At 36.7% G+C, this 27,609-nt stretch overlaps 1 protein-coding gene across 8 annotated transcripts; it reads left to right on the forward strand.

The window, feature by feature from the left end:
- Positions 1-1,748: 1,748 nt before the first annotated feature.
- LOC103711518 (serine/threonine-protein kinase BLUS1-like) lies at positions 1,749-27,446 on the forward strand. Of its 8 annotated transcripts, XM_088712052.2 has the most exons (22): positions 1,749-1,908; positions 4,529-4,702; positions 4,939-5,146; positions 6,134-6,388; positions 8,473-8,597; positions 8,759-8,803; positions 8,921-9,002; positions 9,094-9,162; positions 9,235-9,405; positions 9,483-9,548; positions 12,010-12,078; positions 12,209-12,352; positions 12,478-12,554; positions 14,226-14,492; positions 17,669-17,757; positions 17,913-17,998; positions 18,998-19,120; positions 19,199-19,241; positions 20,967-21,013; positions 26,141-26,202; positions 26,268-26,319; positions 27,165-27,446. In XM_088712052.2, the coding sequence occupies exons 3-22, from the start codon at positions 4,979-4,981 to the stop codon at positions 27,225-27,227; spliced, it is 2,103 nt and encodes a 700-aa protein (XP_088568178.2). In that variant the 5' UTR covers positions 1,749-1,908; positions 4,529-4,702; positions 4,939-4,978; the 3' UTR covers positions 27,228-27,446. The 8 variants fall into 8 exon arrangements, 7 of the variants coding, with proteins under 7 accessions (XP_088568178.2, XP_026662181.4, XP_088568179.2 ...); XM_026806380.4 differs by having other exon boundaries at positions 18,998-19,241; XM_088712053.2 differs by lacking the exon at positions 18,998-19,120.
- The last annotated feature ends 163 nt before the right edge of the window (positions 27,447-27,609 follow it).

A 27,609-nucleotide genomic window follows, 5' to 3' on the forward strand; every position in this document is an offset into this window, starting at 1 on the left:
CAAGTCAAACATTTGCTGAAAAGGTGCAAGCAGGATTCCGAAACCCTGACTTTTTTTAAGAAGAAAAATGGTGGGTGGTATCCCAATGCGTACGTGGAGTCCAAGCTGGAAAGGGTAAAAAAATGAGCTAGACTACGATATCCTTATATGAGGGGCTTTTGCCTTCTGTCAAGGGAAAAAGAAAAAAAAAAGAAGAGACTAAAAAATCTTTGTTGTTTGCACAGTCCATTTAGCAACTTCCATTCAAATTCTGGTTTGAGCACTTCTGACTCTTTTTCAGAAAAAAAAAATGAAATATGAGTAGGCCCTAAATGTTTTTTTGATTTTTTTAACTTACTTTCTAAAAACTGTGGTGAACAGGAAAATCTGTAGAGATGAAAAAAAGAGAAGGAAAATGATTAGAGAAATCGCTGTAGCTTTTACAGTCTATCAGCTACTTTTATCTGAAAAACTGACATGAGTATTTCTTCCTTCTGCTGTTCAAGAAATATTGAAATATGAGTATCTTTTAATCTTTTTATTGATATTTTTGACTTTTTTCCTAAAAAATCTGTGGTGAGCAGAGAAACTATAGAGTTGCTGTTCCTGTCAAGATTTATAATATACATACTCATCTTTTTTTTAACCTTTTTCTGAATCATTCCGATTTAATTTCTTATTATGATGCTAAACCTCATTTTCACAGTAGGCCAAGTATCATAAAATAGCATTTTTATATTATAGTCACATAGGACTAATAAACTCTCTATCTCACTAATAAACTTGGTGTTCAATTAAGGGAAAAGAAAATATTGAATTTTCATTATAAATGCTTTGATACCCTGCATGATACATCAAAATTTGTTGAAGACAAAATATTATATAGTTCTCAACCATACACACATTATAACTAGATGGCACACAGTCCAAACTGCCTCACCTATGAATCCTGTTAACAGGCCCGATGCACACATCATGTTCATAGATACGTACTTTATTCTTTTCATCTTGTAGTAAATTTCAGATATTGAAAAATAAAAAAGCTGTAGTTCTCACCTATACATACCTTAGAACTGTATGATACATACTTGATACCACCTTTTGTTTGGAAACTTGCTGGCAGGCTCAAAATACACTTCATACTCACTAATGCATACTGATGCTTTTCAACTTGTAATTAAAGTTCTTATCTAAACTTCATGGTTGAGATTGTTGTTAAGCTTATTAAGAGGATGAATTTCCAAAGAAAGTTGAAAGAGAAAACTTTTGAAAACATATACTCATTACCTATTTAAAATTTGTATGGCGTAAATAGGTAAGATTGTCAGTAATGCTAAAAGAAAACTTCGGCCATTATGTTAGACTTCATTTTTCACTGTAAGCTAATTAGGCATGTATTATAATAAAGCTTTCTGATTTGTGATATTGGGGTTTACTAGATCTCTATAAATCAGCTGGCTGATTGAGAACAACGACCACCTTTTCCTTTCACCAACGGCCGGTCTATGGCCTTTCTGATTTTAGATACGTGTCAAAGTTTTGTTTGCTCTCCGTGACTGTTTCCTGTTCAGCCTCTTGCGGCTAACCTACATCCCCGTTTGCGGGAAAGGGAGGGGCGCGAAAGCAAGTCTCCATCCCCAAGTTGAATCCCTTCCACAAAGACGGCTCTCTAAAAAGCAAATCTTCCATCACTGTCTTTTTTTCTCCTCCTTATTGCACCGTGGCTTCAATGCATGCCACAAATATGTCGTCCTTTCTTTTCAAAAGACGGCGGCTGCGCTGAAATCTTTAATTAGAAAATATTCCAAACCGCCAGGAATATGCTGATGTAAGACTAGCTTGCATACATTTCACTTCATTTTGTCATCCATAATCAAGTCTGTTTTCTACAGTGATGATGCGATTCTGATCAAGGACAAATTCATGAAGGTTACATTCTATTCATTCTACCATCTGCTCTTTTTTTTTCATGCCAGTCTTTTTCAAAAGCTAAATTTTGGCGTTGCAGATGCAACCTGGCTAGAAATTAAGAGTTGCAAGTCATGTTCTTGGTTTTTATTTGTTGGGAAATATATTAATTCATGTTAGGTTCCCAATGCCTACTAACCATATAGGCGAAAGGGGGCCAAAAAAATAGGCCTTTTCTTTTTTCTTTTAACCGCGAGCGAGGACTCCCCTCTGAGGCGAAGGCTTCCCTCTGAGACGACTCCCTGTCTGCCCTTTCTTTTTTTTGTCCCAACCTGTCACTGGATTCACTTCTTTTCTGTTGTCCTGTCCGTTGCTGTCGTCGTTCGCCGTATCGTCTTCTCAGGTGCTCATCGGATGCCGGCACTTTTTTTTTTAATTTTATTTTTCGTTCGTAGATAGGTTTTGTTTGGTGTTCTTTGATGATTTATTGGTATCGCAGTAGTTTGATTTTTTAAAAAAATTTTTGTTGAACTTTTGAGGAGATTCGGATACACTTGGTCGTCTTGGATGTCTTTGGTGTTGCTAATTGATCATCGAGTTTCGGTTATTGGTGCTTGGATTGAAGTTATTATAGAGAGCTAAAGGAAGAAAACTTTTGGCATTTTCTTGAATATTGTTTTTGTCAAACTAATGAGATTAGAGCTATAAATTGGATGAGGTGGAGTGAAATCATCTTTTCAGCCAAGTTCACTGGCGTAAGTTTCATCCAACACAGGCCAAACAACTCGAAGTATTTTAGTTGTGGTAACCTATGCAAAGCCCATAGTGTCGAGCAGGGCCAATCATTAGCCAAGAGCTGGCAACCATGTTAGTTGGCACTCATCTCTCCAAGTGACAAGTCTCAGGTTCAAACCTGAGTGCTGAGAATAACCACTATATAAAAAAAAGTAAAAAAAAAAGTTCACATTGGCTTGCCTATTACTGGTCTATGTGCATGGGTGGTCATATATAAAGGAAATTCATATTTAAATAAGGGGTTCGCATGGATATGATCTTATTGGGCGCATGATGCGAAATCCTCTTGCTCAACTTGGGAGAAGGCATCCCATTTACCCACACCCATGAGGCAACCCCATCAGTGCACTATCATGAGCCGCACCGTTTGTAGTCGACCAAAGAAAGCAGAGCAAGATGATCCTCTTCTCTTCTTGTTTCTTTTAACCATAGGTACCCCTCTTCTTTGTTTTAGGAGGTCCTAGATAACCAGCACTTTGGACTTTGTTTACAAAATATCCTCGTTATGAGCTAAATGCTCACTGCTTTGTGGAAAGAGATAAGGGGACAGCTTCATATTACAATGCCCTTAAAATTTCACTTTGGGTAATAACCATGGATCTGCCAATGATTAAATGCCAAATTCACCTTGAATTAATAGATTAGATGTCTCAATCTGCATTCAAAGTACCTATTTGAGCTAATTCTGTGGACATGTGTTATTTTTGTCGAACTTAGCCCCCCATCTTTAAATAATCACACATTACTTTTTCTACTGATCCCATGTATTTGGTGTTGAACCCTAATATTGGCTAAATTCTTAATTGATTAACGAGGCTTACTGCTCTCTAAAGAGCACTGTGTTCTCTGATAAAATGTTGAAGTCATTCTTCTAACTCTTAATTTTCTTAGTATGTGTGCCATCTTGGGTACTTGAGAATGCTATTTCTGGTACAAGCTTTTGACATCCAGCTGATTAAGCAAGATAGTGTAGTTGCTGAAATGATTAAAGATTAGTGACAGTAAAAGAAGTGACTAGATGACTAGGCCTCACGCAAGAGGATTAAGCCTTCACAATTTTGAATAACCTCTAGCTCCAAGGAAATTAAAACTGATGATCTTGACTGGATATATGAACCGGCGAGCAATTTTAGAGAATGTTTTTTGTGAATTCAAGGAAGCAAATTAGAAAAACAAGAAAGTAGCCAAATGTAACTTAGTGGATAAAAACATGAAGGAGACCTTAAATGAATTTAATTAGTCAGGAGAATATCTAAAATGGAAGTTGTTGTGACATCAGTGTACAGGCTTCAAAAAAATTTGGATTCAAGACAAAGGAGTATTATGTTATATCATATCATATGTATGAATGAATGACCTTATCATGAATGGAATTGATTTGGTGTATGTTAGTGGATAAGGATTTGTAATTGCTTGGTGTGTTTGGACCTTGGATACTCTTGGAAGGATTTGAATCTAAAGTCTAAGCAATAGTGATAGTTGTCACATCACATGTAACTTTTTGGTTAGTTGTCCATATTTATGAATTTGTAATCGTACTTGTGGCTTTGAGATTCCTTGATCTCATTCTGACACATATCTTGATTTTTTTTGGGCACAGAGTGAAATACAATAGAAAAGTAGTTACAAAAATGGTTTTGTTTAGGCTTTCTTAATCTGTTCTGATGTTATGTTTTCTGTGCTTTGGTCTTGATGCAAAGTCAGTTGGGACATGACTATTGTTTGCTTTTGAAGACTATCTTAGTTTAGTTCTGAATTTCCAAATGAAATTAGATGTTCTCCACTTGATTATTGTCTGAGAAAGCCATCAGTTATTATAATTCTGTCAGTTGCTTTTCTTTTTCAGATACATCACCTCAGCATTGTAGTGTTTGGCACAAATAAATTTGGTTAGTTTTCTGTTGTGGCTCTCCTTGCTGGAGTAGTTGGAGGTACATGGCTTCCACTACAAGATGGTTCTCTTTGTTTCTTGAGTCAACTTTTTGGCGTGTGATGGTTATTCTCAGCCACGCCCAAACTGGTACTTCTCAGTCATTATAGTAATATTTTTGAAATGATGTTATATGTACTACTTGTTCGAAGTGATATTGTATGTAGCGGTATCTCTAAAGTGAATGATGTTGATTTTTTCAAAAGGTCAATATTTGGTCATAAATTCACCCTTATGCTTTGCCAATTTGTTTGGGAATTGTTTTCATCTTGATATAAAATTTCCTCAAACTTTTTAACTCACTTTGTGCTTCCTGGAAATTATAGGAGTGTGAATGTTGTTAATGATGCCCTAAAAGAAAGAACCATGGAACATGAATTTGAGAAGAGATTTCCAGCTGATCCTAAAGATTACAAATTGTATGAGGAAGTTGGAGAAGGTGTCAGTGCCACCGTGTGCAGGGCTCTCTGTATTCCGCTTAACAAAATAGTTGCTATCAAGGTTCTTGACCTTGTGAAGTGCAATAATGACCTGGTACGTTAGCTTTTTGTTATTAACTGGTGAAAATTGAGTGTAAATAAAACTTATTTATGTAATGACGTTTCTTAGTCCAAGCTTTTCTTTTTACTGTTGCATCCTTCATTGTCTCTTCCTTTCTTAAGAATGACCTGGCAGTTAGTTTTTAAATTAATTAGTGGTGAATATGAGTTTCACACTTGTTTTTGTAATGATTTTAATGAATTTTTAATCTTATGCTTTTCTAATGTCCTATTATGAGTGTAAGTGTATCTATAACTTTCCATTGCATCACATAGTATTTCTTCCATAAATTTGGATACTCTCTTAAAGTTGCAAGTTGCAACAATGTTTTTTACTTCAATTGTTTTTCCGTATAGTGTTAGATTTTTCTAGTTATCTCTTGTAGCTAGAATCTTCTACCTAGGGTATTGCACCCACTTTGGAATCTTCCACAAATCTCGATCCACACCTGCTTCCTAAGCGTCTCAATACAAAAAGTGTTTCTAAAGTATCCACTTCCCCGTACCACAGCCACTCCAACACCCGTTTCCAAATTCTGGCAACTAAGCCTAAAACTAAAACCATAACTAGGAATCCTTACCTGGTTGGGGTTATTTTCATTTTCATAGTTTGACCTTTCTATTATATCTGTGGAACTCTCTGTTTCATATAATTATAACATATAATATTTCATTTCAATGTAGACAAGCTACTTGGTTATAATGTTTTCTCCACTATTTTGCATGCTTAAATGAAAGAGTACTTTGGTGATTTTTTTTTAATTACATATGCTGGTATGCACTTGGAATGTAATAGAACTTTATTTGGATCTTGTAAAAGAGCATACTGTCCATAAACTCAGCTCTAATTTCTTTGACTATGAAGTTCTTCCTTTTTATAATAGTATTCAGTGAAGATCTTCCTTTTTGATTTGTGATGAATAATGTGTTGCATAGCTTTCCTCTTAGTGATTGTTTATTTTGTCTGGTTTCCTTCTTACAGGATGGAATAAGGCGTGAAGTACAAACTATGAGCTTGATCAATCATCCAAATGTCCTACGTGCTCATTGCTCTTTCACAGCAGAGAACGACCTGTGGGTTGTGATGCCTTACATGGCTGGTGGATCTGCCCTTCATATAATGAATTCTGCTTATCCAGAAGGTTTTGAGGAGTCAGTTATTGCAACTCTTCTACGCGAAGTTCTTAAAGCTCTTGTTTATCTCCATTCTCATGGGCATATCCACAGAGATGTGAAGGTATCAGATTGTAATGTTTATCTGTGGTGTCTCTCAGATTTTCTAGCTAATCCTTTAATGCCCAAAGTGTTAAATTGATCATCATTTCTTGTTCCAAATTCTACATCTTGCATATGTTGTTTTACATGAAAATAAACATAATACACATTGAATGATGGGAGAAAAACATAATAACAACATTTGGTCTGCTTTATTATACTGAGTGAAACCTTTAGCATTGAGGAGTTTGATTCTAACTTTTGTTTGTTATGCAATTCATTGGTTGTTGGAAGTGTAAGTTCTTCTGTACCGTTCACGTGCTTAAAAAATTCAAGTAAACATGACCTAGTATGATATCATTTCTTGTTTGAGAAGTTAGATCCTTATCATTTAGAACAGCAAATTAATAATTAATCCCAAAAAGAAGAATTTGGTTCATTCAGTGCATTATGATGTTCAAATCATGATCCAACTATTTGATTGAGTGAAGGCATGCAAGAGAATGCCGTAGTACTATTTATTTATCTAATTGTTTATGTTCGTTTCTTTAGAAACACAGTTGCGAATGGTAGGGTCTGCCTTGTCAGCGTAGTGTCATATCAGGACTTAGATGGAATTAGTGAAAAAGGATGAGCATTAACTTGGTTGACAAAGGATGCTGCCCTTAATAGGATTGAGTGGCAAAGAAGGTTATAAGAAAGCAGGGCTGGCCCAACCCTTAGGTGACAGAGGCGGTCGCCTAAAGCCTCGGCCCAAAGAAGGCCCACCGCAGGAAAGGCCTCAAAGACAAAATGGAAAGGAAAAAGGTCCCCCTGTGAATTCGCCTTAGGCCGGTCCACTGCAGGAAAGGCCTCAAAGACAAAATGGCCTTAGGCCCCCAATACATCGGGCCGCTCCTGTATGAAAGTTAACCATTAGCTGAATAAGGTTTATGAGATGATTGTAATTGCAGTCAGGTTAAGAGTTCTTAAAATCCTTCACTAAGATTAGTATGTTAGGCTTAAGAAACATATCTCTGGATAATATTAGTTTGCTGCAAGTTAAAAGGCTATAATCTTTGACTTGTGAGTAGTTTTCCGTTCTTTTTCCATGATAATATGATATGCTTTTGACATAGCTCAAGGAGCTTTCCAAGTGTCAAACTTCAAATTAACTTGACCACGTGTTTAATATGGTATTTGAATACCCCTGCAACAAGCATATTAATCTGTTTGTATATGCTTACAATATCTTTTTTGTCAGGTTTGGTTTCTGATGACATTTCACACATCTAATTAACATACATGGCTGGCTGGCTGGCTGGCTGGCTGTAATGCAGTTGTTCTTGTCACATAATTATCTGCTTTAGTCATCTATGTGAAAGAATTATGCATTTATGAAATTTACGGTCAAAACATTTGTATCAATCCGCTGTAGCTCTGTTTGTTACTGAAGGTTATGTGATATGTTGGCTTTTAAGCAGATGGGTATTAGGAACTATAACCAAACAGTTGCTCTCAGATTCTCTCAATTTTAGTGTAAGCTTTGCTAAACTGTGCAATTGAGCAACCATGGTGGCATCAGTAAATTCTTTTGATAGATTGTGAAAAAAGGTTCACAAAGCAGAATCTAGAAGGACGGGATTAGGCTTGTAGATTGCTGTTCAGCAAGATATTAATATTGTATCTTTATTCATGCTCGTTATGCTGGAGACTGCCAAATCATTTCCCTGAACCCACATAAGCATCTAATTCTGTTAGTGTCTGGGTAGGATTATATATATGTTAAAGTGATACTAATGATCTTATCCTTGAAATCAGGTTCTTTAGTGAGCATTGATTTAACAAGGATTATCTACCCACATCCCTCTACCTACCTGGTATAGTGGTATGTCTAACTGCCAAATGTCGACCAGGTCAAAGGTTGGATGGAGAAGGTTAAAACAGACTTGAACAAGCGCTATGAGCTACCTTGGCATGCTCCAATCTATCTATATAATCATACTCATAGGACTTTTAAACTGGATATTCATGCTCTTTGAAATATTTTTATTGCACCAACTTTATTTTGGCTCTGCTTTTTTCTTGTAGTATTTGGACATTTTATATTGGTTCTACTATTTTCAGGCCGGGAATATCTTAATCGATGCTAATGGAGCTGTTAAGCTTGCAGACTTTGGTGTCTCAGCATGCATGTTTGATACTGGAGATCGGCAACGGTCAAGAAATACATTTGTGGGGACTCCTTGCTGGTGCTTCTCCTTGTTTGCACATGTTGCATTTCAGATTCTCTATTTTGAACTTGGAATAATGGCTTGATAATTCTTTCATTGGCTTCTATTTTATGTATAATCAGATGAGTTATGAATACCGGTTTGACTTGTTGATTCTTGCCTACTTTTATGCTTCTCAGGATGGCTCCTGAAGTAATGCAGCAGCTACATGGATATGATTTTAAGTGAGTGGCGACCATCTGATAGTGATATGAGGAGCTATGAAACTGCAACATGTTGAAGAATTGTAACTTAATTAATTTTTCTTTTTGTTTTTTTTTCATTCTACGTATTGTAAACAGAGCAGATATTTGGTCATTTGGCATAACTGCACTAGAACTTGCCCATGGCCATGCTCCATTTTCCAAGTATCCTCCAATAAAGGTGCATCTTTGTAAATTAATCTTTAGAAGACATATCCTTTTGCGGTGATGCATGGATCTTATGCAATAAGCATCCTATTTCATGATTGCAGGTGTTGCTTATGACCTTACAAAATGCACCTCCAGGTCTTGACTATGATAGGGACAAAAGATTCTCAAAGGTCTGTTTTCTTTGTTAGAATTGATAAAAAACAAGTCCTGAGTAATGTTTTGAAAGTGTGTTGTCTTTGTAGTCTTTCAAAGAGATGGTAGCTACCTGCTTAGTGAAGGATCCGAAGAAGCGTCCCACTTCAGAAAAGCTTTTGAAGCATCCTTTCTTCAAACATGCTCATTCAAATGAATATCTTGCACAGACTATTCTTGATGGCCTGTCTCCACTTGCTGATCATTGTAGGGAACTGAAGGTTTGAATTTAAGTTCTTTTAATACAAAGCTGCTTCTATACTAATTTTTTTTTAAGCCTGACTGGTCCTGTTTCTAGGGAAAAGAGGCCAATTTTCTCCAACAGAATAAGCTTGTATGTGGTGATAAGGAGCAACTGTCACAGGTTGATAACAAAATGCACTTGCATTTATTGTTTTATCAAATTAAGTCATCTAGTCATGAGAGTCATAGAACATCTTACTTAGGGTCCTTTGATATTGTTGAGCTAAATAAAGCTAATAGGTTGCAAATATATGCATAGCACTTCCTTTTGGCTGCTTTATATGTTTTAAAGATCATGTGAAAGATATTATCTGTTAAATGTGTTGTTTTTTCTAAATGTTTCAAGTTATTATGTGCGACCATTTTTTTGAACTTGTTTGTCTGTCTCATGAAGCAGGTTCAATTATCCTATCTTGGAACTTTGTCAGGGAGTCTGATGTTCAGCTTCTGAACTAAATCAAGCAGCAAAATATTTGTTGTTTCTCCAAGTCATAAAATTTTAAATGAAACGTATTATTGCTAGGTTGTTCTTTACCATCAAAATATCCTGTAGCTCCAGATATTGTTCATTTTTCCTTTTTTCCCCTTAAAGAATTCTTATCCTAGAGCATTTAGGTGCTATGGAATATGATTAATTGCATCTAGATAGAGTACTAGGTGTCTGGATAGACTAGGTGACAGTGCTGACCGTAAATGTAGTCTCTGGTCTATAGCTTGGATAAGGGGGAGCAGGCAACTAAAGCAATTTCAAATGTACGTAGGATGTTGACTAATTATTTGCATAGACTGGCCTACAAAACTAACTCATCTATGTGAATACATCACTATGCTTCCCTGTAATGTAAATGTAATAGCTGATATTGTATTGCTCTGATTAATGTTACCAAGATATAGATTTAAGTTGGGACAAAACGAAAGAGTTTAAGTAATTAGTTATAGGATTGGCTACACACTTTCCATTAACTTCTTGTAAAAGGAGTTAACGATTTTAAAATTGATTATAAACCATGCAATTTGAATATCCGAACCATTGAGCATGGTCTACATTACAGCATATAATTAAGAACCAGATTCATATAGGTTTCTAAGCTATGCATCAAGTCAATACGAAAATGAATGGTATCAGTTGCATAAATATGGTAAAATACATGATGGGGCACATAAAATGAAAATTCACTTTATGGATTACGATCTGCATATCTTATAATATGGATGGATTTAAATTCACTAGGTTTTGATTATTAGATAATAGTAAAACATGGATATCCATTTTGATACCTACTTGATGATTAGGTTAGAGACTACCAAAACACATAAATTTTGATTTTTAAGCATTTTTTGCAGTGGCAATCATGTTCAATTGCTTGAGTCTTGAATTTGGATACTCCATCATTGATTTTGGATCATGAACTCCTTCAAGGAGTTATTATAAAGGGCGTAGTCCAACTCTTAGTTAAATTACAAGGCAAATTGATTGAGCTCATTATAGCAATCTCTGGAGGTACATGCCTTAGAAAGCTAAACAGTTTGGATCATGAGCAGTAGGAACCAATCCCTAAAGTGGGTGCTTGGTGATTTTCAAATCGATTAGAATCCTAACGAGCCTATGTTCTCTCATTGAGATCCACTACCAGCTTTTTAAAATGGAGAAGCAATGCCAAACATGCCCAACAAAAGATGGAAAAGAGGAGCTGCACGGACTTATACAGATGCCCAGCAAGGTGGGTCATCTGTCCATGCGTTCCCCTCTATATTCCTTTTTATTTTAATCCCATGCATCTGACTAAGGACCTGCAACTTATATCTTAGCTGGTGTGGGTCTTTAAGTTAAATCACCACATCTTCAATGATCTATATATTCTAAACCCTACATAGATGAGATTAGATAATTTAATCTCGAGTACACATCAAATAGACTAACTAGCATCAAAAGAATGGCTAAAACTGAAGATAAAACCTAACAAACTGAAAATCAAAATTAATTCCAGCAAACTTGAAGCTTTAAAAATTTGAATGCATCAGTACCTCTCACCACAATGCGTAAACCTTAACTCGAACTGCGATAGTATTGTATTTTGCACATTATAATACATGTGATATTTTCAATATGCAGACCCTCCAAATGACAGCGATGATCCTACCAAGCTTCGTTGTGATTGGATTTCCCTTTTAGATTGTTATTTAAATTCAATAGATGCACCCAGTTTTGGTATATATACATCCTTTTTTAGTTAAGCATTAAATCTGAGCAAGTTTTAAGGTAAGCATAGTCATTAAAGTAGGAAGTGCGTTTAAAGATGTGAGTTCATGCACAAGCATCCAGCCACACTGGGATGTCAAGTTAATATATAACTAGTGCATGCCCTGAGCTAACTATTTTCTGTAACCTGCTCGCTTGGCACTGAAACGCTAGCACTTAATACTATGAAAGTGAGAAATGTCATGCAATATGTCACTGGATTGTATGAACTTGTTATCCTTTTTTCATTAATATTTGTTATTGCTGTAGTTAATATTGCATGTGGTGGCAAAACTCTGCACTGTTGATTTCTGATAATGATGTCAAAGTAGTGGATTTGCAGAAAGAGTACATACGTGGAATCAGCGCTTGGAACTTCAATCTGGAGGACTTAAAAACTCAGGCTGCTCTTGTAAGGAGGTCCACTTTGAGTTTGATGCTAGCACTAATTGAACAGTGATCCTGTCTTAAATAGGATCCACTGAAGGGAAAAGAAGATAACTAAAAATTCTTAACCTTTCTCATTATGCTTTAATTTGCAGATTGAGTCTTCAGATGACATAGTCAGCTCAGAAGATGTAGATAATAAACACAAGCTTAAGGATGGCTTTGATGGTGTTGATTTTTCACAAGAGGTTCTGTCATCTGAAAGGGTTAACCATTCTAGCACCACAAGTTCTAGGGAGGTATTAACTTCCAAGTTTACCATCTCTTCTGCCTCCAAATTTTGCTTCATCCCAAGCTTTGAAGAGTGTAGTTCATGCATCACATTCTTTGAAATGTTCTAAAAGCTTCTTTTCTATTATCTTAGGGCGGACTAGCAGATCTTCAAGATTTGGACGGTCCATTTGCTTCTGCATTTCCTATTCGTCCTCTTCAGGAATTCAAGTATGTTTAGATATGAATTGTCTAGAATATTAACAAAATGCATTTTCTTCATACCGAGACATTCTTAATATTATTCTAGACCACTCAGAGCCTAACTCAGTTGCATCCAAACAAGAAACAATGTGTGTGCAAAACTTTCCCATTTCAGTTATGTAGCGTCTGTGGTTAAAGTATCGCTTTAAGAGATGAGTACAGTTGTATGGGGTAATCTAATATGTGCAATGTATACACTACCTATTGCAAAAGAAAAGGGAATATTTTGCTGGAATTATCTTCCCGCTTCCTATTCATCTCAAATAGGCTGTTCACCTTAGGTGGCCTCCCCTTGCACTTCTACTCGGTGGGTCGTACATGCAGCATGGTAATGTAAGCATGTGTTCTTGCCTGAGTGCATGTGGTCTATATGAGACAGGCTGTAATACGTATGTGGAAGGTGGTAGAAGTTTGCATGTGCTAAACTTACACAATTTATTATCTAAATGACCTTTCTTTTGTTTCTATGTGCTTAAAAAAGACGTGTATATTTATTGTAACAATGGCATCAAATTTGCCATCATTACCCTGTGCGATTGGCTTCATTGATACATTTAATACACTCTTTCTGTTTACACTGCACTTCTCTACTTTATAGGTGTAGCCAGTAAAAAGGAAGGGTCATTTAGGTAATATCTGCATCTATACAAAGCTCTTCCATCACCATATGAATAAAATAGCCTACCCTATTATTAGTATGTAGTTATGTGTATATAACTATGGCATCAAATGTGCCATTATTACCCTGTGAGATTGACTTCATGGATGCATTTAATGCTTTCTATCTATCACAGTACTACATTATCCACTTATAAGAGTAAAGGGAAGGGCCATTTAGGTAATATCTATATCTATGTAAACCTCTTGCATCCACCCTATTAATAACATGACCCTCCCTATTATATGTAAATATTTATGGAGAAAAAATACTTTCCACACACTACCAAATTTAGGGATGGTGGTTCATAAAATGGAAATCTAAATTATTAAATATGAGGTGGGAGGTTTTAAAATGCATATGAAAAAAATAGACCCTTTACATGTTTCCTAAACTGTCCTAAAATCAAAACATTATACTTTTCCAATAAACTATTAATTTGAGGCTACTTAATGCATAGGTTAAGGGTCTCCAGAACATATGATTTTTTTTATTTCTAGGCATTTTAAAACATTGTGAATCATATCAGATTATTTAGATTCCATTTTGCTACCCCATTTATTGGTAGCGTGTGCAAACTCTTTTCTTACCATCATGTGTCTATTGTAATTCTTTCCTATATTAAATGATTTGGATAACCGGTTTATCCATATGACCTGCTATGCTGAAACAAAAAATGGAGTTGAAAAGCTTTTTTAACTAAAAAAATTAAGAGAAGACTTAATCAATGCTGTACTTACCTAGTGCTGGATGCCGATACTGTTTCATCACGGGCTGGCACTTGAAACCATGACATGTATGTATAGCTTCTTTTGAACATTCACTTGCTCAGCTCATGCATATTCTTTTCTTATGGAAGCTTGATAAACATATTGTATTAGAAGCTACAAAAAGAAAAGAGCTTTGATGACAAAATAGACATGATTAAGTTAAAAAGATTGCAGTAGTACTAATATCTCAAATAATATTAATTGATGCAGAGTTTGTTTTGATGTTTGCGAGGACGATACCAGTGCTACCAGTCCTGATTGGAAGGGGCAGTCAAATTCAGAGTCCATACTCCCTTTGCAGCAGTCATTACTGGCAGAAGATGTCAAATTTCACAAGCATAATGGTGAAATTATGGAAAGAAGTAGTCCTGTACCTGCAAATATCAACATTCTTGGACACCAGAAATTCTCAAGTGGTTCCCTTTTACCAGAGCATGTTCTTTCTCCTTATAGAAACAATACTGGGGAGAGTGACAGGTAAGTCTTTGTATTTTAAAACTAATGTCTTGATTCATACATGTGGACAATATGTAATCTTAATTCATTTTAACTTTTTCATCATTTGTGTGTTACTGATCGCATGCTCTTTCTACCTCTTCTGTTGAAACACACAATTTATGTGCATTTCAATACTATTATCTAGATCACAATTCTGTTTAAAGAAAGAACTATTTGTCATGGTACCAACTGATTCCAGATATATCTATTGTCATATTAGACACTCGGCAGGCTATTTTCCCTTTTCCTTTCTTGTTGTGTACTAGATCAACATATACAATCAGCACAATATTATAGTCTAACTTCTGTAAGCTTCATTGTGCCACCTGAAAAGTTATATTAACATTTGTAGAACTTCACACTGGAGAACTAGGACAAATCTGATTTTTTTGTTAACATGTTTGTACAGGGAGATATGGAAAACATAGAAAATGTCAGATAGTGCGGAAACTAGGACATGCCAAAGTAACGCTGGTCCTGCATATTTGAATAGTTTGTCCAGTTTTTTTTTATGCTGTGTGAATTGGCATGCCGAGTCTTGCAAATGATGCCCATCATTAAGGCCAAAAAAGTACATACTGTTACATGTTGAACTAGAGTGTAACATAGAATGGGTAGCACCTCTTCCTACTACTTCTATTCAGTGAAACAAGGTCTCTAGCACTTCTTTATTTTCTTCAGTTTGATATGTGAAGTTCCACCTAATTGCCGATTGCCCACTATGAGGGCTATTCTTGTTATGTATTTGTTTGTTAGTGATTTCTTAGTTTGTCTGCATTGTGCCTAACAGATCTTATGTTTCTTGAATATGTTAAAATTTTCTGTTGTACAACCTTGAATCCTTCAATTACCTATGCTGGCCTAAGAATTATGGCTTCAGTTTTCTCTTATGGCACTCCTCTATAATAATGATGTCCTATATTTTAGCAGAATTATGTCACTGAAAGATTGAAAGAAAGCATTGTCATACAATTATGTTTATATGTGCTGTTCAATTACTTTCATGTCCTATATAGTCGGGACCAAGACCATCTACACTTAATTTCTCTCTATCAACATCTTGCATCTTTTGATGTTACTTGCTTTATTTGTTCCGCCCAAAGTGAACAAACAAAGCTTCTCGTGAGGTAAGCAAGATGCGTTTCCCCAGTAAAACCCCAATTTGATGGGTGATTCTTCTTTCAGTCCCTCTGTGTCCCCTTATAATACAAAGCATGTCAGCTTCTTGAACAAGGACTCCTTAAGTACTAGCCTCCCTTGATTTTGACTGATCTATTATGAATTTGTATAAGATCTTATAAGTTGGTATCTTTTTTCCTTGTTTCTTGCGATGTAAACATAGAAAGGTCTTTGTGATCCTGGCACACTCACCTTTAGCCATAAAGAAGGAGATGCCGCTCATAATATTCAATGTTAAAACATGAGTGTGATATTGTGAAGCCCTTCAAATTGTAAGTTTTGATGCTTAGATCACACAAAGAACTGCTATAGCTTTAAGGCATGTCCTGATTATTTGCCGTTGGTTCCATGAATTTTATTTTGCAATGTATTCCTTTTCAAGGATGGCCGAGTGCCCAGAGAGGTAGTTCGTGAAATGTTTAAAGTGGTAATGATACCCAATTTTAAAACATCAGTGTGAAATCATGAAGCTGTTTGAGTTGCCAAAGTTTGTGCTTGGATCATTTAAAACACGTTTGGCTTTAAAACATAAATCTATAAATAGTAACTCATATCCTGATTATCTGCTGTTAGTTTCATGAATTCTGCTTTGCAATTCATTCCTTTCCAGGGAGATCAGATGGCTCAGTACCAAGAGATGTAATTTGGAAGCATCGAGGGAGAAAGGTCTGTATTTGGTGGATAAGGTTATAGCACTAAGGGTGTGTTATGGTAACATGGCTAATGTGAAATCAGGTAGCAGTAGCGGCATGTTTCGATTTGATTTGGCTCCATGGAGAGATGGTATTTTCAGGCCCTTCTTTTCTCATGCCGATCACCATGCTATATAAAATTAATAAAGCAAGCTCATTAGTGTATGCTATAATGGATGACATACTATTAATTGGTGAGATGATGGTAGGGAAAGCATTAAATTTTGATGGGGAGATTGAAGAGGTTCTTCCCAACTCATAAGAGGATGGTAGAAGTGGAGATCTGCTTTTAGATGATCTGTACTGCCATATGCCACTGAGCTGTGCATGGGAAAAAATGAGGCATTTATACTGAAGTTTGTGACAAAACCTGCAGCCAAATATTGCAGGATGTCCATGTTTGATGAAACAAGGAAATCCATTATTTTGAAACATGTAATTTAGAGAAAATAAATGAGTCATAAAACTATAGGTCACACGTCACAGCATCATTCATCATGAGATGGTATTGATATGGGTAAAGAAGATCAATGATGGCATCAGTGAATGAGGACTATATTTTGTGCGGAACTGCCTGAAAAGAGGAGGGGGAGCCTAAAATTACCCAGATGGATGTTGTAGCATAATATGTAAAAGCATCCAAATATGCAGCAATATGGCCCATGATAGGAAGAGAAAATTATATAAGGACTGTTATGAATGATTATATTTATTTTTCATGAATTTGAGATGATCCGAAAATCTATTTGCAGAAATGTTGGTACACTACCCTGCAACAGGATGTCAGTCCAGAAATGGTGCTAGGAAATGAGAATCTTTATGTGAGAGGTGGGTTCACAAATAAGTGATTTCAGAGTCTAACTTAGTTAGATGAGTGTCATTATTGTTAGGTAATGTACCTACAAAGAGGACTATTACCAGAGCCATCTTGGTATGACAGTCCAAGATATGGGACTGATGCATCTAGATAACGTCACGTCAAACTGGCTGGCTGCGTTTTGTAGCGCGCATACTCTGATCCTCTTCTACGTATATCTTGATGGATTCTTGGTGCTTCAGAGAACATACAAGCATAACAAAAATATGAAGGCTCTAAGATCTAACAGGTTGTGATGATTTCTTGATGTTATATGATAGCAAAACCTAAGTCAATTTTTTTCATTGCTGTTCTGCTTATATGTTTGCATGAGTAGGTATACAATTTCTATATTTTTCCTTTGCATTTCTGATATTTATGTCCATACTACAATGCTTACATTTTTGAGGTTCTCCAACATGTCAAAGGGATGATTTACAGCGGAAATTTCAGCCTGAAAGGAACCATAGTGGTCCCCTGTTACACTGTCAATTGAAAGATCCACATAAAGTATCTGGTACGACATCAAGAACTCATCTGTTTAAAATGCTTTCTTTTCTTTTCTTTTTTTTCTGGTTAGCTGGTCTTGTCTTTTATTCAGGACAACCCAGCAAAAGATGTTTCTGTTGTCTTTTTTTTTCAGCTTGAAACAAAATTGCTCTGGTGATACAGCATTGTCTCATGAGGAATCATCAGAAGGAAAAGTTGTCCAACATAAGGGGCGGTTCAAGGTTACATCTGCTGATGCTGGTCCCAAGGTACTTAAGTATTAAGCTGTGCTGTTATTTATCAATATATAGGAAAAAAAACTTGAGTTCGATCTCCAGGTTATCAAACATCTGACTTTCTGTTTTTCGGGCACAAGCAGTTTTCAGGGAAGGAGCGGGAGGGGGGTAGCAATGATAACATACACCTAATTTCTAATTACTGATTCACGAATCATGATGGGTCATTTACTTGCCTCAATTAAGTTGATGTTAAATAAGTTTGGTAGCACCTTTATTCTCACTTTCTAGCAAAGTGCAGCATAAATGGATCAAATGGGATGGACTTGATCAAGATCAGGATGCTACAAGTATAACTAAGTATCGAGCTTATATTACAAGTGGAGGACCAAGGAAGAATGGGTTATTTTATTAAAGATTTGAAAGAATCTTTAATAGGTACTATGCCAGAAAAAAATTCCAGACTGGAAACCGGGTCAAGGTTTGCCTTATGGGACAGCTTGCTTCTGCATACATTCAAAAACAAATTAAACACGTCAAATTCCTTTAGTCTAGTAGATATAATTGATGTGAGTATCAAATTTTGTTGCTTTAAAAGTAGAGGACCTTGGAATAGAACCATGTTGCAGAATAATTTATGGCTATTCTCTGAATTGTGTGAGGGACCTGAGATAATCTCGCTGAAGGAATAGCTTCTGCAGCCAGGACATTCCTATGGAAGTCCGACAGAGATTATTGAGGACATCTGTTTGCAGTCCTTTCGAAAAATGAACAAATAAACTTTTGCTGGCTTTCAGTTTTGATCATATACTGCAAAAATTTTTGAGGCACTTGACAAGTCATCTTGTAAACTTGTCAATTGCTTTGGCTTTGGTTATATCATTGTATTTCTTTTATTTTTTTTCTTCTTTGAGCATTTTTCTGTTTGAACCTTTAAGATGAGAAAAAAAAGATAATTCAGCTTGGTCAAAACCAAATTATTATTGGAGTTAGAATCTTATATCTCATGATCTTTTGCATTTGTTCTCTAAGGTAGCTCCATCAGCAAACTGCATGATCAATCCAGTAGGTGGAGTACCCGAAAAATCTGCAGTAAACGCTGCTTCACTTCTTCCAATGTTGCAATTTTTATTGCAGCAAAATGCTATGCAAACGGTCTGCTATTCGGTACTTTATAATCAATGGATTTTTCTTGTCCTCAGCATTTTATATTTCTATGTATGTTGTTGGCAGGAACAACTGATTAAATTGATCAAGTGTGTAGAGCAAACATCTGGTATGTCTGGGAGGACCTTTTCCCTTTTTTTTTTCAATATATTGTATGTGAGTGTGAGAGAATGAATAGTATTTCTTTCTCAAAGCATATGCAACTGTTGAATTTAGTTAAGATCATCATGCTCATCTAACTAGATCCCTTAAAACTAAAACACCCAGTCCCACACTCCATCTGAGACTAGTTACGGATCTGGCAACAAGCACCTTCCAAGAAAGCACATAATTCAATGCTTTCATAATAAATTGATTCTACCATTGAGCCTTCAACGTGTATACTCCCACCAAGACTCAATGCAAACTCCTTCTGAGAGTTTGATACTCAAATGGATGACCTCTAGGAGTCTGCTACCTACTTCTAAATTCTACCTCCAAGAGTCTAATACAAGATTGGCAAAACCATCCTAAACCAAGCGGTTCGGGCCGTACCGGTGGCGGACCAGAACGGTTTCGGCAACGGAAACGAAACCCATCGACGGAGGAAAAGAAGAAGGAAAGAGAGAAAAAGAGAGAGCGAGTGAGGGAGGGAGGGAGGGAGGTGGAGGCCGGTCGGCAGAGGCTGGTGAGCCGCGCGGAGGAGGGCTCCGCAACCGGGTCCCGATTTGCCGACTTCACTTAAAAGTTGCAAAATAAAAAAAAGGGCCGGACCCCTATTTCGAACGAAACAGGGGATCGGCTGCAAAGCCCTCCTCTGCCTCCTCCGCACGGGTCGCTCTCCTCCACCGGCCTCCACCACTCTCCTTCTCTTTCCCTCCCTCTCTTTTCCTCTCTCCCGTTTAGCCTCTCCCCCGCCTCCTCTATTGTGTCGGTACGGGGCCAGCACGGAACGGTACGGGAGCGTATCGTTCCATACTGCCGGGCAACCGGTCTGAGCCCTAGTTCTGGCATAGCAAACCTTGGTCTAATACCTCCTAGAGTATTCGAATCTCTCCAAAGGTTGAATACAAACATTCCCATTGGCTATATAATTGGACCATCATGCTCAAATTTCACCAATCAATCCTAATCTGAATGGTGACTAGAAAAATGACAAAACCTTACGATACATGTTTATTTGACCTTTGCATCCACCAATCTGTCCATTGGCTAATATCTTCATTTATTTGACACCGCCCTGATTGTTTGTGCTCTCCACACATTTGTAAAGTTATTTTATATAAAACTTAATCTCAAGCCGAAAACCATAAAATATCGATTAATTTATTGCAAAATAGTTGTTATAGCAGGAGAACCATAATAGTTACCACTATTTTTCTTCCCAAACGAAAAAGAAGGAAAAAATAATGGCCATGGTTTAGACCCTTCACATCCAAACATCTGCATGAATGCGTGCACCTGGCCGGCCATATCCATGCACACGCATGTGTGTCACATGAAAAAAAAAGGATTAAAGAAATTTGCTTCGATGTGATCCGTTGTTTATCCATTTCGATGTTGGTCAAAAATTGCGAGTTATTTACTACTATGTATCATATATTCTGGTCAACAAATTTGCTTAAATGAACCTATTTTTGGATAAAACATCATGTCTAAATATGAACATTGTAACTTCAAACTTAGCAAATCTCAAACAGGTCAACATACAGTTATTTTGGCACATATAATCGGATATAATTTATCATCTAAATTTATATCTATCCGCATTTGTGCGCATGCTTTTATTAGCATCTTGATGCACATACATTTTAATGTGCATGACTTTGTAATTTGGAAATTTATGTTTAAACAGGTTGTCAAACAAGTGTTTCTGATGTAGACACTAGTGATTTACCACAGGTATGGTTTTGTCTATTTTGAATAGTCTTGTCCCGCGTTTCATTAGACAGATATATTATATTGCATGTCAGAGGAAACTTTTAGTGACTACCTCCAGCTGTATGCCAGAACTAATTAATTACAACATTTAATTCTAATTGCAGAAATTTTGAACTTGTGAAACTTTTTGTATCCATGCAATCATTCTCTTTTACCCATCTCTTTTAGCTTGTGATAGCATGTGCCACCCATCATCTCAATAGGACACAAAGCAATGTTTGTTTCTTGTTTTTCCCTTTGGTCATTTTAATGGTCTGCTAACTAGGTCAATTTTTATCTTATACTTAGAGGAGAAATTGGTTAGCGTACACTTCTCACTAAAAGTACCATGAACATTTTTCTCACTGTAGGCATATTTAAATTTGTTTTTGTCTAGTAATTGAGGTTGCATTTGATAAGACTAAAAAGTCTGGATTAACTTGGTTAAATGGAATAAGTTAGAGGGGAAAAAGAAGGGTTGAACTATTCCACCATGGTCTACCGTACCACTCTGTATTGTCCGTATAGGGCGTACTATACTGTACAGAGTGGAAATCGGTACGAAACTCAAGTTTGGATCAGTATGGACCCTGTACCTGCTCGTACTGAGATGTACTGAGGTGTGTACTAACCTATATCGAGGCGTACCACCCGTACTGAGATGTGCCGAGATAAAAAGTGAGAAATATGATAAGGTACTGGTATGGTATCCTGTACGGATATTGTGGGGTTTTTTATATTACTAATTCATTCTTGGATTGAGTGCGGTAAATATGTTACGAAGAAAAGTAGAGCATTTATTGACTTTTCAAAAATATCTATTCTGCCCCTTCAAGAAATTAGTTTAACCCAGGTGTTAATGCAAGCATTTGGCTGGATAAGATGGACCGAATGTGTTTCATTTTATTTCCTAACTAAATGCAGCCTAAAAGGTCTTGCAAGGTCATTTGCAGGCTCCTAGGGATTTCACTTTCAAGCTCCTACAGAAATCTATATAGAGTTCAAAGATCCATCAACGATGATATTTTTTTCAACTATTTGCATAAGGCATTGTTCCTAGTTGTACATTGTTATAGAAATTACTAAGTATCAATCATGTCACTCCAAGTTTGTAAATATTAATACTGAAACAAGAGCAATTATGGATTGAGAAATAGTCCTTACCTTCCTCATCATATTGTATATGGCTAGTTACCTATATAGGTTGCCTTGCAATTACTTGGCAAGTTAATTGTATGCCTTCGCATAAAATACTGTGGGGGTGGTCAATAATATAAGGGTTAGCTATCACTTGAATTAAAGAATTAAAATGTGCAACCTTGTATGTCACAACATTCAAAAGTAATGCGATAAAGGAACTAACTATAGCAAGGATTAAGGATTTGGCCTGTCCTAGATATACCAGACTGGAGAGAGATTGTTTTCTTGTTTTTAGTGGTTGTTCCAGTCTATCCTGATACCATACTAATCTAGGACTAGAGTAGGACAAGTACTTGTACCGGGATTTAAATCCTTTTGTAGGAAAACTGAGGAATTCATTTTGGTAATGAACCTTAATTAGCTGGATCAGCTTCAAGCCCTCATTTTTTCTCTGTTGCATCAGGTTAATGAACTCATTATATTTAGAAGGAATGTCCTTACTGCAAGATGTTCTAGTGTAGATGCCTGTCTTAAATCTCTACATGTAAAATACAACTCTAGGTTGGGGGTCGATCTCCATATGCCGAGGGATTCCATGCCTCTTACCATTTTTCTCTTATCTGCATAACATCCAACGACTTGCTTAGGAAGAGAATAAAAAAGGGGGAGAGGGAGAGATAGAGAGGGAGAGAGAGAAGAGGTTCTCTGCCCTTCCCTTAGCACCATGTGAGATAAAGAAACTAGATCTACCTCAATCCTTTTTTTTCTTGGTTATATGATTACCCCACATTAGTAAGCCTACACGTCATAGTTGCATCTCTCTCTCCTTGGAGACACTCTCGGAGAGACTATAACTGCACCAATCAAAAGTGGAAGTGTACTTGTTACTTCATAAAGGAAAACACACTTGTCAATTACATAAATGGAAAAAATGAACCGGATAGGACCATAGCCATTCGTTCATTGTTTGATGGAATCATAATCATCTAAAAATTCTTTTGGATCTGTCACTAGCACCACATGGTGACATGACGATCATTCGTCTAATACTCTTTCTATTCAAATGAGTCGTTTACATTGCACATGCTGAATGCAAGAAAGTTTAAGGCAGAGTGGATGAAGTGGAGATGCATTTATCCAATCAATCAATACCATTAAGAATCACAACAGTCTGTTGCATTAGCCTTTACCATGTGGATATATATGCATATCTGAGATGAGGGTGTTCAGGACGATGACTAGTAGATATAGGAAAGATGTCAAACGAGCGTAAAAGAAAGAGGCTTATCTATTACACTTGCACCAATAGATGATATATTGCCGATCTTTTTATAATGGTTTGACATGTACAGTGCATTATGAAGGCAACATCTAGGAGGGAGCTTTCAGGTTCTGACAATTTTATTGGTTTCTAGTAAAAGGAGATTCAAAAACACCTCTGTTTTGGAGCGGTTAGCTTTGCATTGGAAGCGATGATTAAGAAAGACACATCATACCTAATGGACTGGATGACACTGGTTATAATCCCTCTAAATGCAATATTTTTATTCTCATTTTTTGAGGTTAAGAATATAAAAATGATCTTTCTATGCATGTTGTTGCGAGGACCATGCGGTAGTATGCTAGAAGGAGATTGCAATGATGCAAATGTACATTTATGAAGTAAAGGTCGGTATCAAGGGTCACCGAACCGCTATAGAAGGGGGTGCTAGCTGGCGACTTGTTCGGCACAGTATGGATCCATACTGTACTGTTCCAAGACATACCGATAGGGAGAGTCGGAAGGGAGGGAGGAAGGGGGAGGGCAAGGGAAATCCTAACTCCAACCTGATTCTAAGAGAGAGCGAGAGAGGGGTGGGGGGAGGGAGAGGGAGGGACTTACGTGATGTGGGGTGGACCATCGAGCGGCCGAGGAGTTAGGGGGTGTGGTGCTCGCAAGCGAGGGGCGAGAGGGGTTCTCTTGAGAGAGTTCGAGCCGGGGGGGACGCTTGCTCGATTTTTCCAAAATAAATGGATGAACCGTGCCCATCCCCAATCGGTCCGGCTCAGTATGTCCCGAATCGGCCGGTTCGGCGCAGTTCAGCGAACCTTAGTTAGTAATGACAGGGAGCTTAGAAGAAATATGAAAACTTTAGAGAAAGCTTGCATGATTGGAGAGCTTAGCCCACAAGAAAATGTATAAGGTGATATTTTGTGGACTTATAAAGCCAATCCAAGTCTAGGGCTCATTATCTTTTGCATGAGACCTAAGAGTGTGAGTATGTACGTATATGTATGTATGTATGTCTATGTATGTATGTATGTACTTATGTATGTATATATGTATCTATGACCTTTATCACATGCTTATTGTTTCTCCACATAGGTATTTTCACTATATTGGTGAGTCGTGACCACATTGATTGTATTTCTCTAGATATCTAGTCTATTTCTCTAACAAAAATTATACTTTCCTTTCACGTTTAGAGCATGGCCTCAATAATACCATTTTTTGAAATAATGGGAACATTTCTTAGATGGATGTCATCTTTCTGCAGTCTCTTAGAGGCAGGTCAACCTTCTTGCAGATTTTTTTGGTTCTCGCTTTTTGTAACAACTTATTTTGTAAGTTCCTTTATCCTCCTCCAGTTTAGTATGAGTACCTCCGTCTAAATACATCAATGAAGCAACTCATTAGCAGCCAACCACTAGAAATCTGGGAATCATGGAAACTCCAAAACACCACTCATGGCAGTTTCGATAGGTACCAGATATGGATAAGGCTCCAATTTGGCTTGGATACATGTTCGATATGGGAAAGAAGTATCCTGACTTTTTATAATTCGAAAAGGATCTGGATACTCCTAAGTCCTAACATATGTCTAAAACTTTTTGAATACGGCTAGGATATGTCCGGATACTTCCAGGACATATCTCAGACACTAACTTAAAGTAAGTTATTAGCTGTGCTCTTTTTATTACTTATGCTATCATTGAGGTCAATTTTTCTTTTTTTTCCTTTTCTCCTCTTCTGCAAAATATTTTTTGATTTTTCCCTTCATGCATCTCTACAATGACTAGAAAACCTCTTCTTTTACTTTTAAGTTTGGTAGTTCTTGCCCATGTGAATCATAAGATGGGTGAGGTGCATTGGCAAAGTAGGAGGGTTGTATCATGATCTCATTTTCTTACAATGCAGCATTTTGGTTATGTTGCTGCATTTTTTTTTGGATAATAGATTTTTATGTTGCTCTAGGCTAGCTGCATTTGTTTTAGTTATGTTCCTTGAGTATTTATAATTTCCGGATAAAGAATGGATAAAGAATGTTTTTTGCATCTATATCTACTAACTTACATATGTTTACTAGATTGATTTTGATTAATGTTGTTAAATATTTGTTTGATTTCATGTTGTGAACTATCTTAAGATTTGTGATGTTGAATGCTACTATATGGTATTATATCATAAACCAATCATGCTTTGGATGTTTTGTTGCAGATATATAAAATAATTTATTTATTGGTGTATCCTAGCATGTCCTAACCTATTTTTTGAAGATTTTCCATACTGGAATATCTGTATCATGTCGTTCTTGTATTGAGTATCCAAATTCGTGCTTCCTAGCTAGAAATTGTGATGTCAATTGGCAGATAAATCATTCTAACATTCACAAAAGTTTAGCGGGTACATTATTACAGTAGCTATTTAGTTGTACGATGGAATGAGTTTTTTCCTCTTATGATATTCTACAGCCAATAATCTATTTAGGTATGAAGAAGATTTGGTTCAGAGTCAATGGGTAGGTGATCAGTTGAATCTGTAGATAAAGTCATATGGACACTGCAAAAGCTTCCCTATGTTCCGTCACATCCCTCGAGCACTATTTAAACTAGAAAACCGGAGAAATTTATATGCTGAAATTTATTTAATCTGATTAATTTCTATTGTAGTTTGGCCGAGTTCAATAACTTGAATTTCTTCATACACAGCTATCTCTAGCTTCTAGTAGAGAGAGGGAACTGCAGGCTGATCTGGCCCATCTGCAACTGAGGTATAGCATCTATTTTCTTCAACATTTATCTTTGGGGCATTGGACTGAAACTTGTCTTATATCAGCATTGGAAAACTTTCTAAAGAGGTGCAAAGGTTAAAGTTGAAAAATTTTCAGGTAATTTTATATGCAAATACTTGCTGAATTAAGTTTGCAATTTATTAATCTTCTGTCAGTTATTGCTTTCTTTCTTTCAAAAGAGGTGACCGGCAGGCTCCAGTTGAACATCTACATGAACCACTTGCTCATAACACTTGAACAAGTTATTGATGTCCTACATGATTATCATATTCAGCAATCACAATACTTGCATCAAGTTAAATAAGTACAAGATCATTTGATATGCACATCTAGGATGACTGGACTTATACTATGTTTTTAACTTATTTGGTGAGGAAATATCTTGTGCTAGGTTTGCCACCAGTCCTGTCTGACAGACTGAAATTGCACATAATGTGTACATGTACGCGATAAAGTTGATCCAATTAGAACATAAGCCTGCTCATGTCAAATTCGAACATGGGAGTTCAAAAAGAAAATCTAAATTGTTGCAAATGATCTGGTTACCTTTCAACCGTCTACAAACAAAAAAACTATTTATTCTAGAAATCCCTTGCTTTGGCACGAGCTTGTCCCAATAGACAGTTTTTTTAAGTATCGCGATACTGTCTTTTGATTTGATTTATAGATGGGCAGCATCCGAAGTAGTTGAATTTTGGTTTGTGTATATTTTAAGATGCCATGATCAAGTTCAACAGTTTGGATTCTTATTTTACACCTTGTGATACATTTTTGGACACTATAACTATCTGTACTAAACTTGATCTGTAGGCAAGAAATCCTGGAAAAATCTAAGTTTTGGTTTGTAACCATTTTAAGGATTGATCTCACCGTATCAAACTGATAGCGTTACAGTTTTGTTGTTGTGACCATTCCATTTAGCAACTACACTATCTCTGCAGCTAGAACAAGAAATCTATGCTTTGTATGGCGAGAGGACGCGGAGAGAAAAGGCACAGGGATGACATTATCACCAAAGAAGATAACCGCAACACAGGATTTCGAAAGGAACTAGAGTTGTTTTGCAACTCTGTGCTCCAGATTGTTTACATGTAATATCTTTGTACAATCATGATCCCGGGCAAGTCATGCACATCCAATTTTGCATGGTTCTCTCTGTGGGAAACTTAATCTTGTAAGTCAATTATTATGCGGCTTATTTATATTGATTTATTTGCAGCAAATTTTTCGTTGCAGCAAATTTTTCTGTGTTGTAGATCAACTTGCACACACCAGGTCCAGCAGGAAGGTGCAGGTTGCATGGCCCCTGCAACCTAGGCCCGACCTGCACTAGTTCGACCCATGGTACCATTTTTTGGCTGCAGGACGAGCTGCAGGGTGATTTGC

This window comes from Phoenix dactylifera, chromosome 15, assembly GCF_051530095.1.
Source record: "Phoenix dactylifera cultivar Ajwa chromosome 15, Ajwa_hap1_PhDact_Kaust_v1.1, whole genome shotgun sequence".
NCBI classification, from domain to species: domain Eukaryota; kingdom Viridiplantae; phylum Streptophyta; class Magnoliopsida; order Arecales; family Arecaceae; genus Phoenix; species Phoenix dactylifera.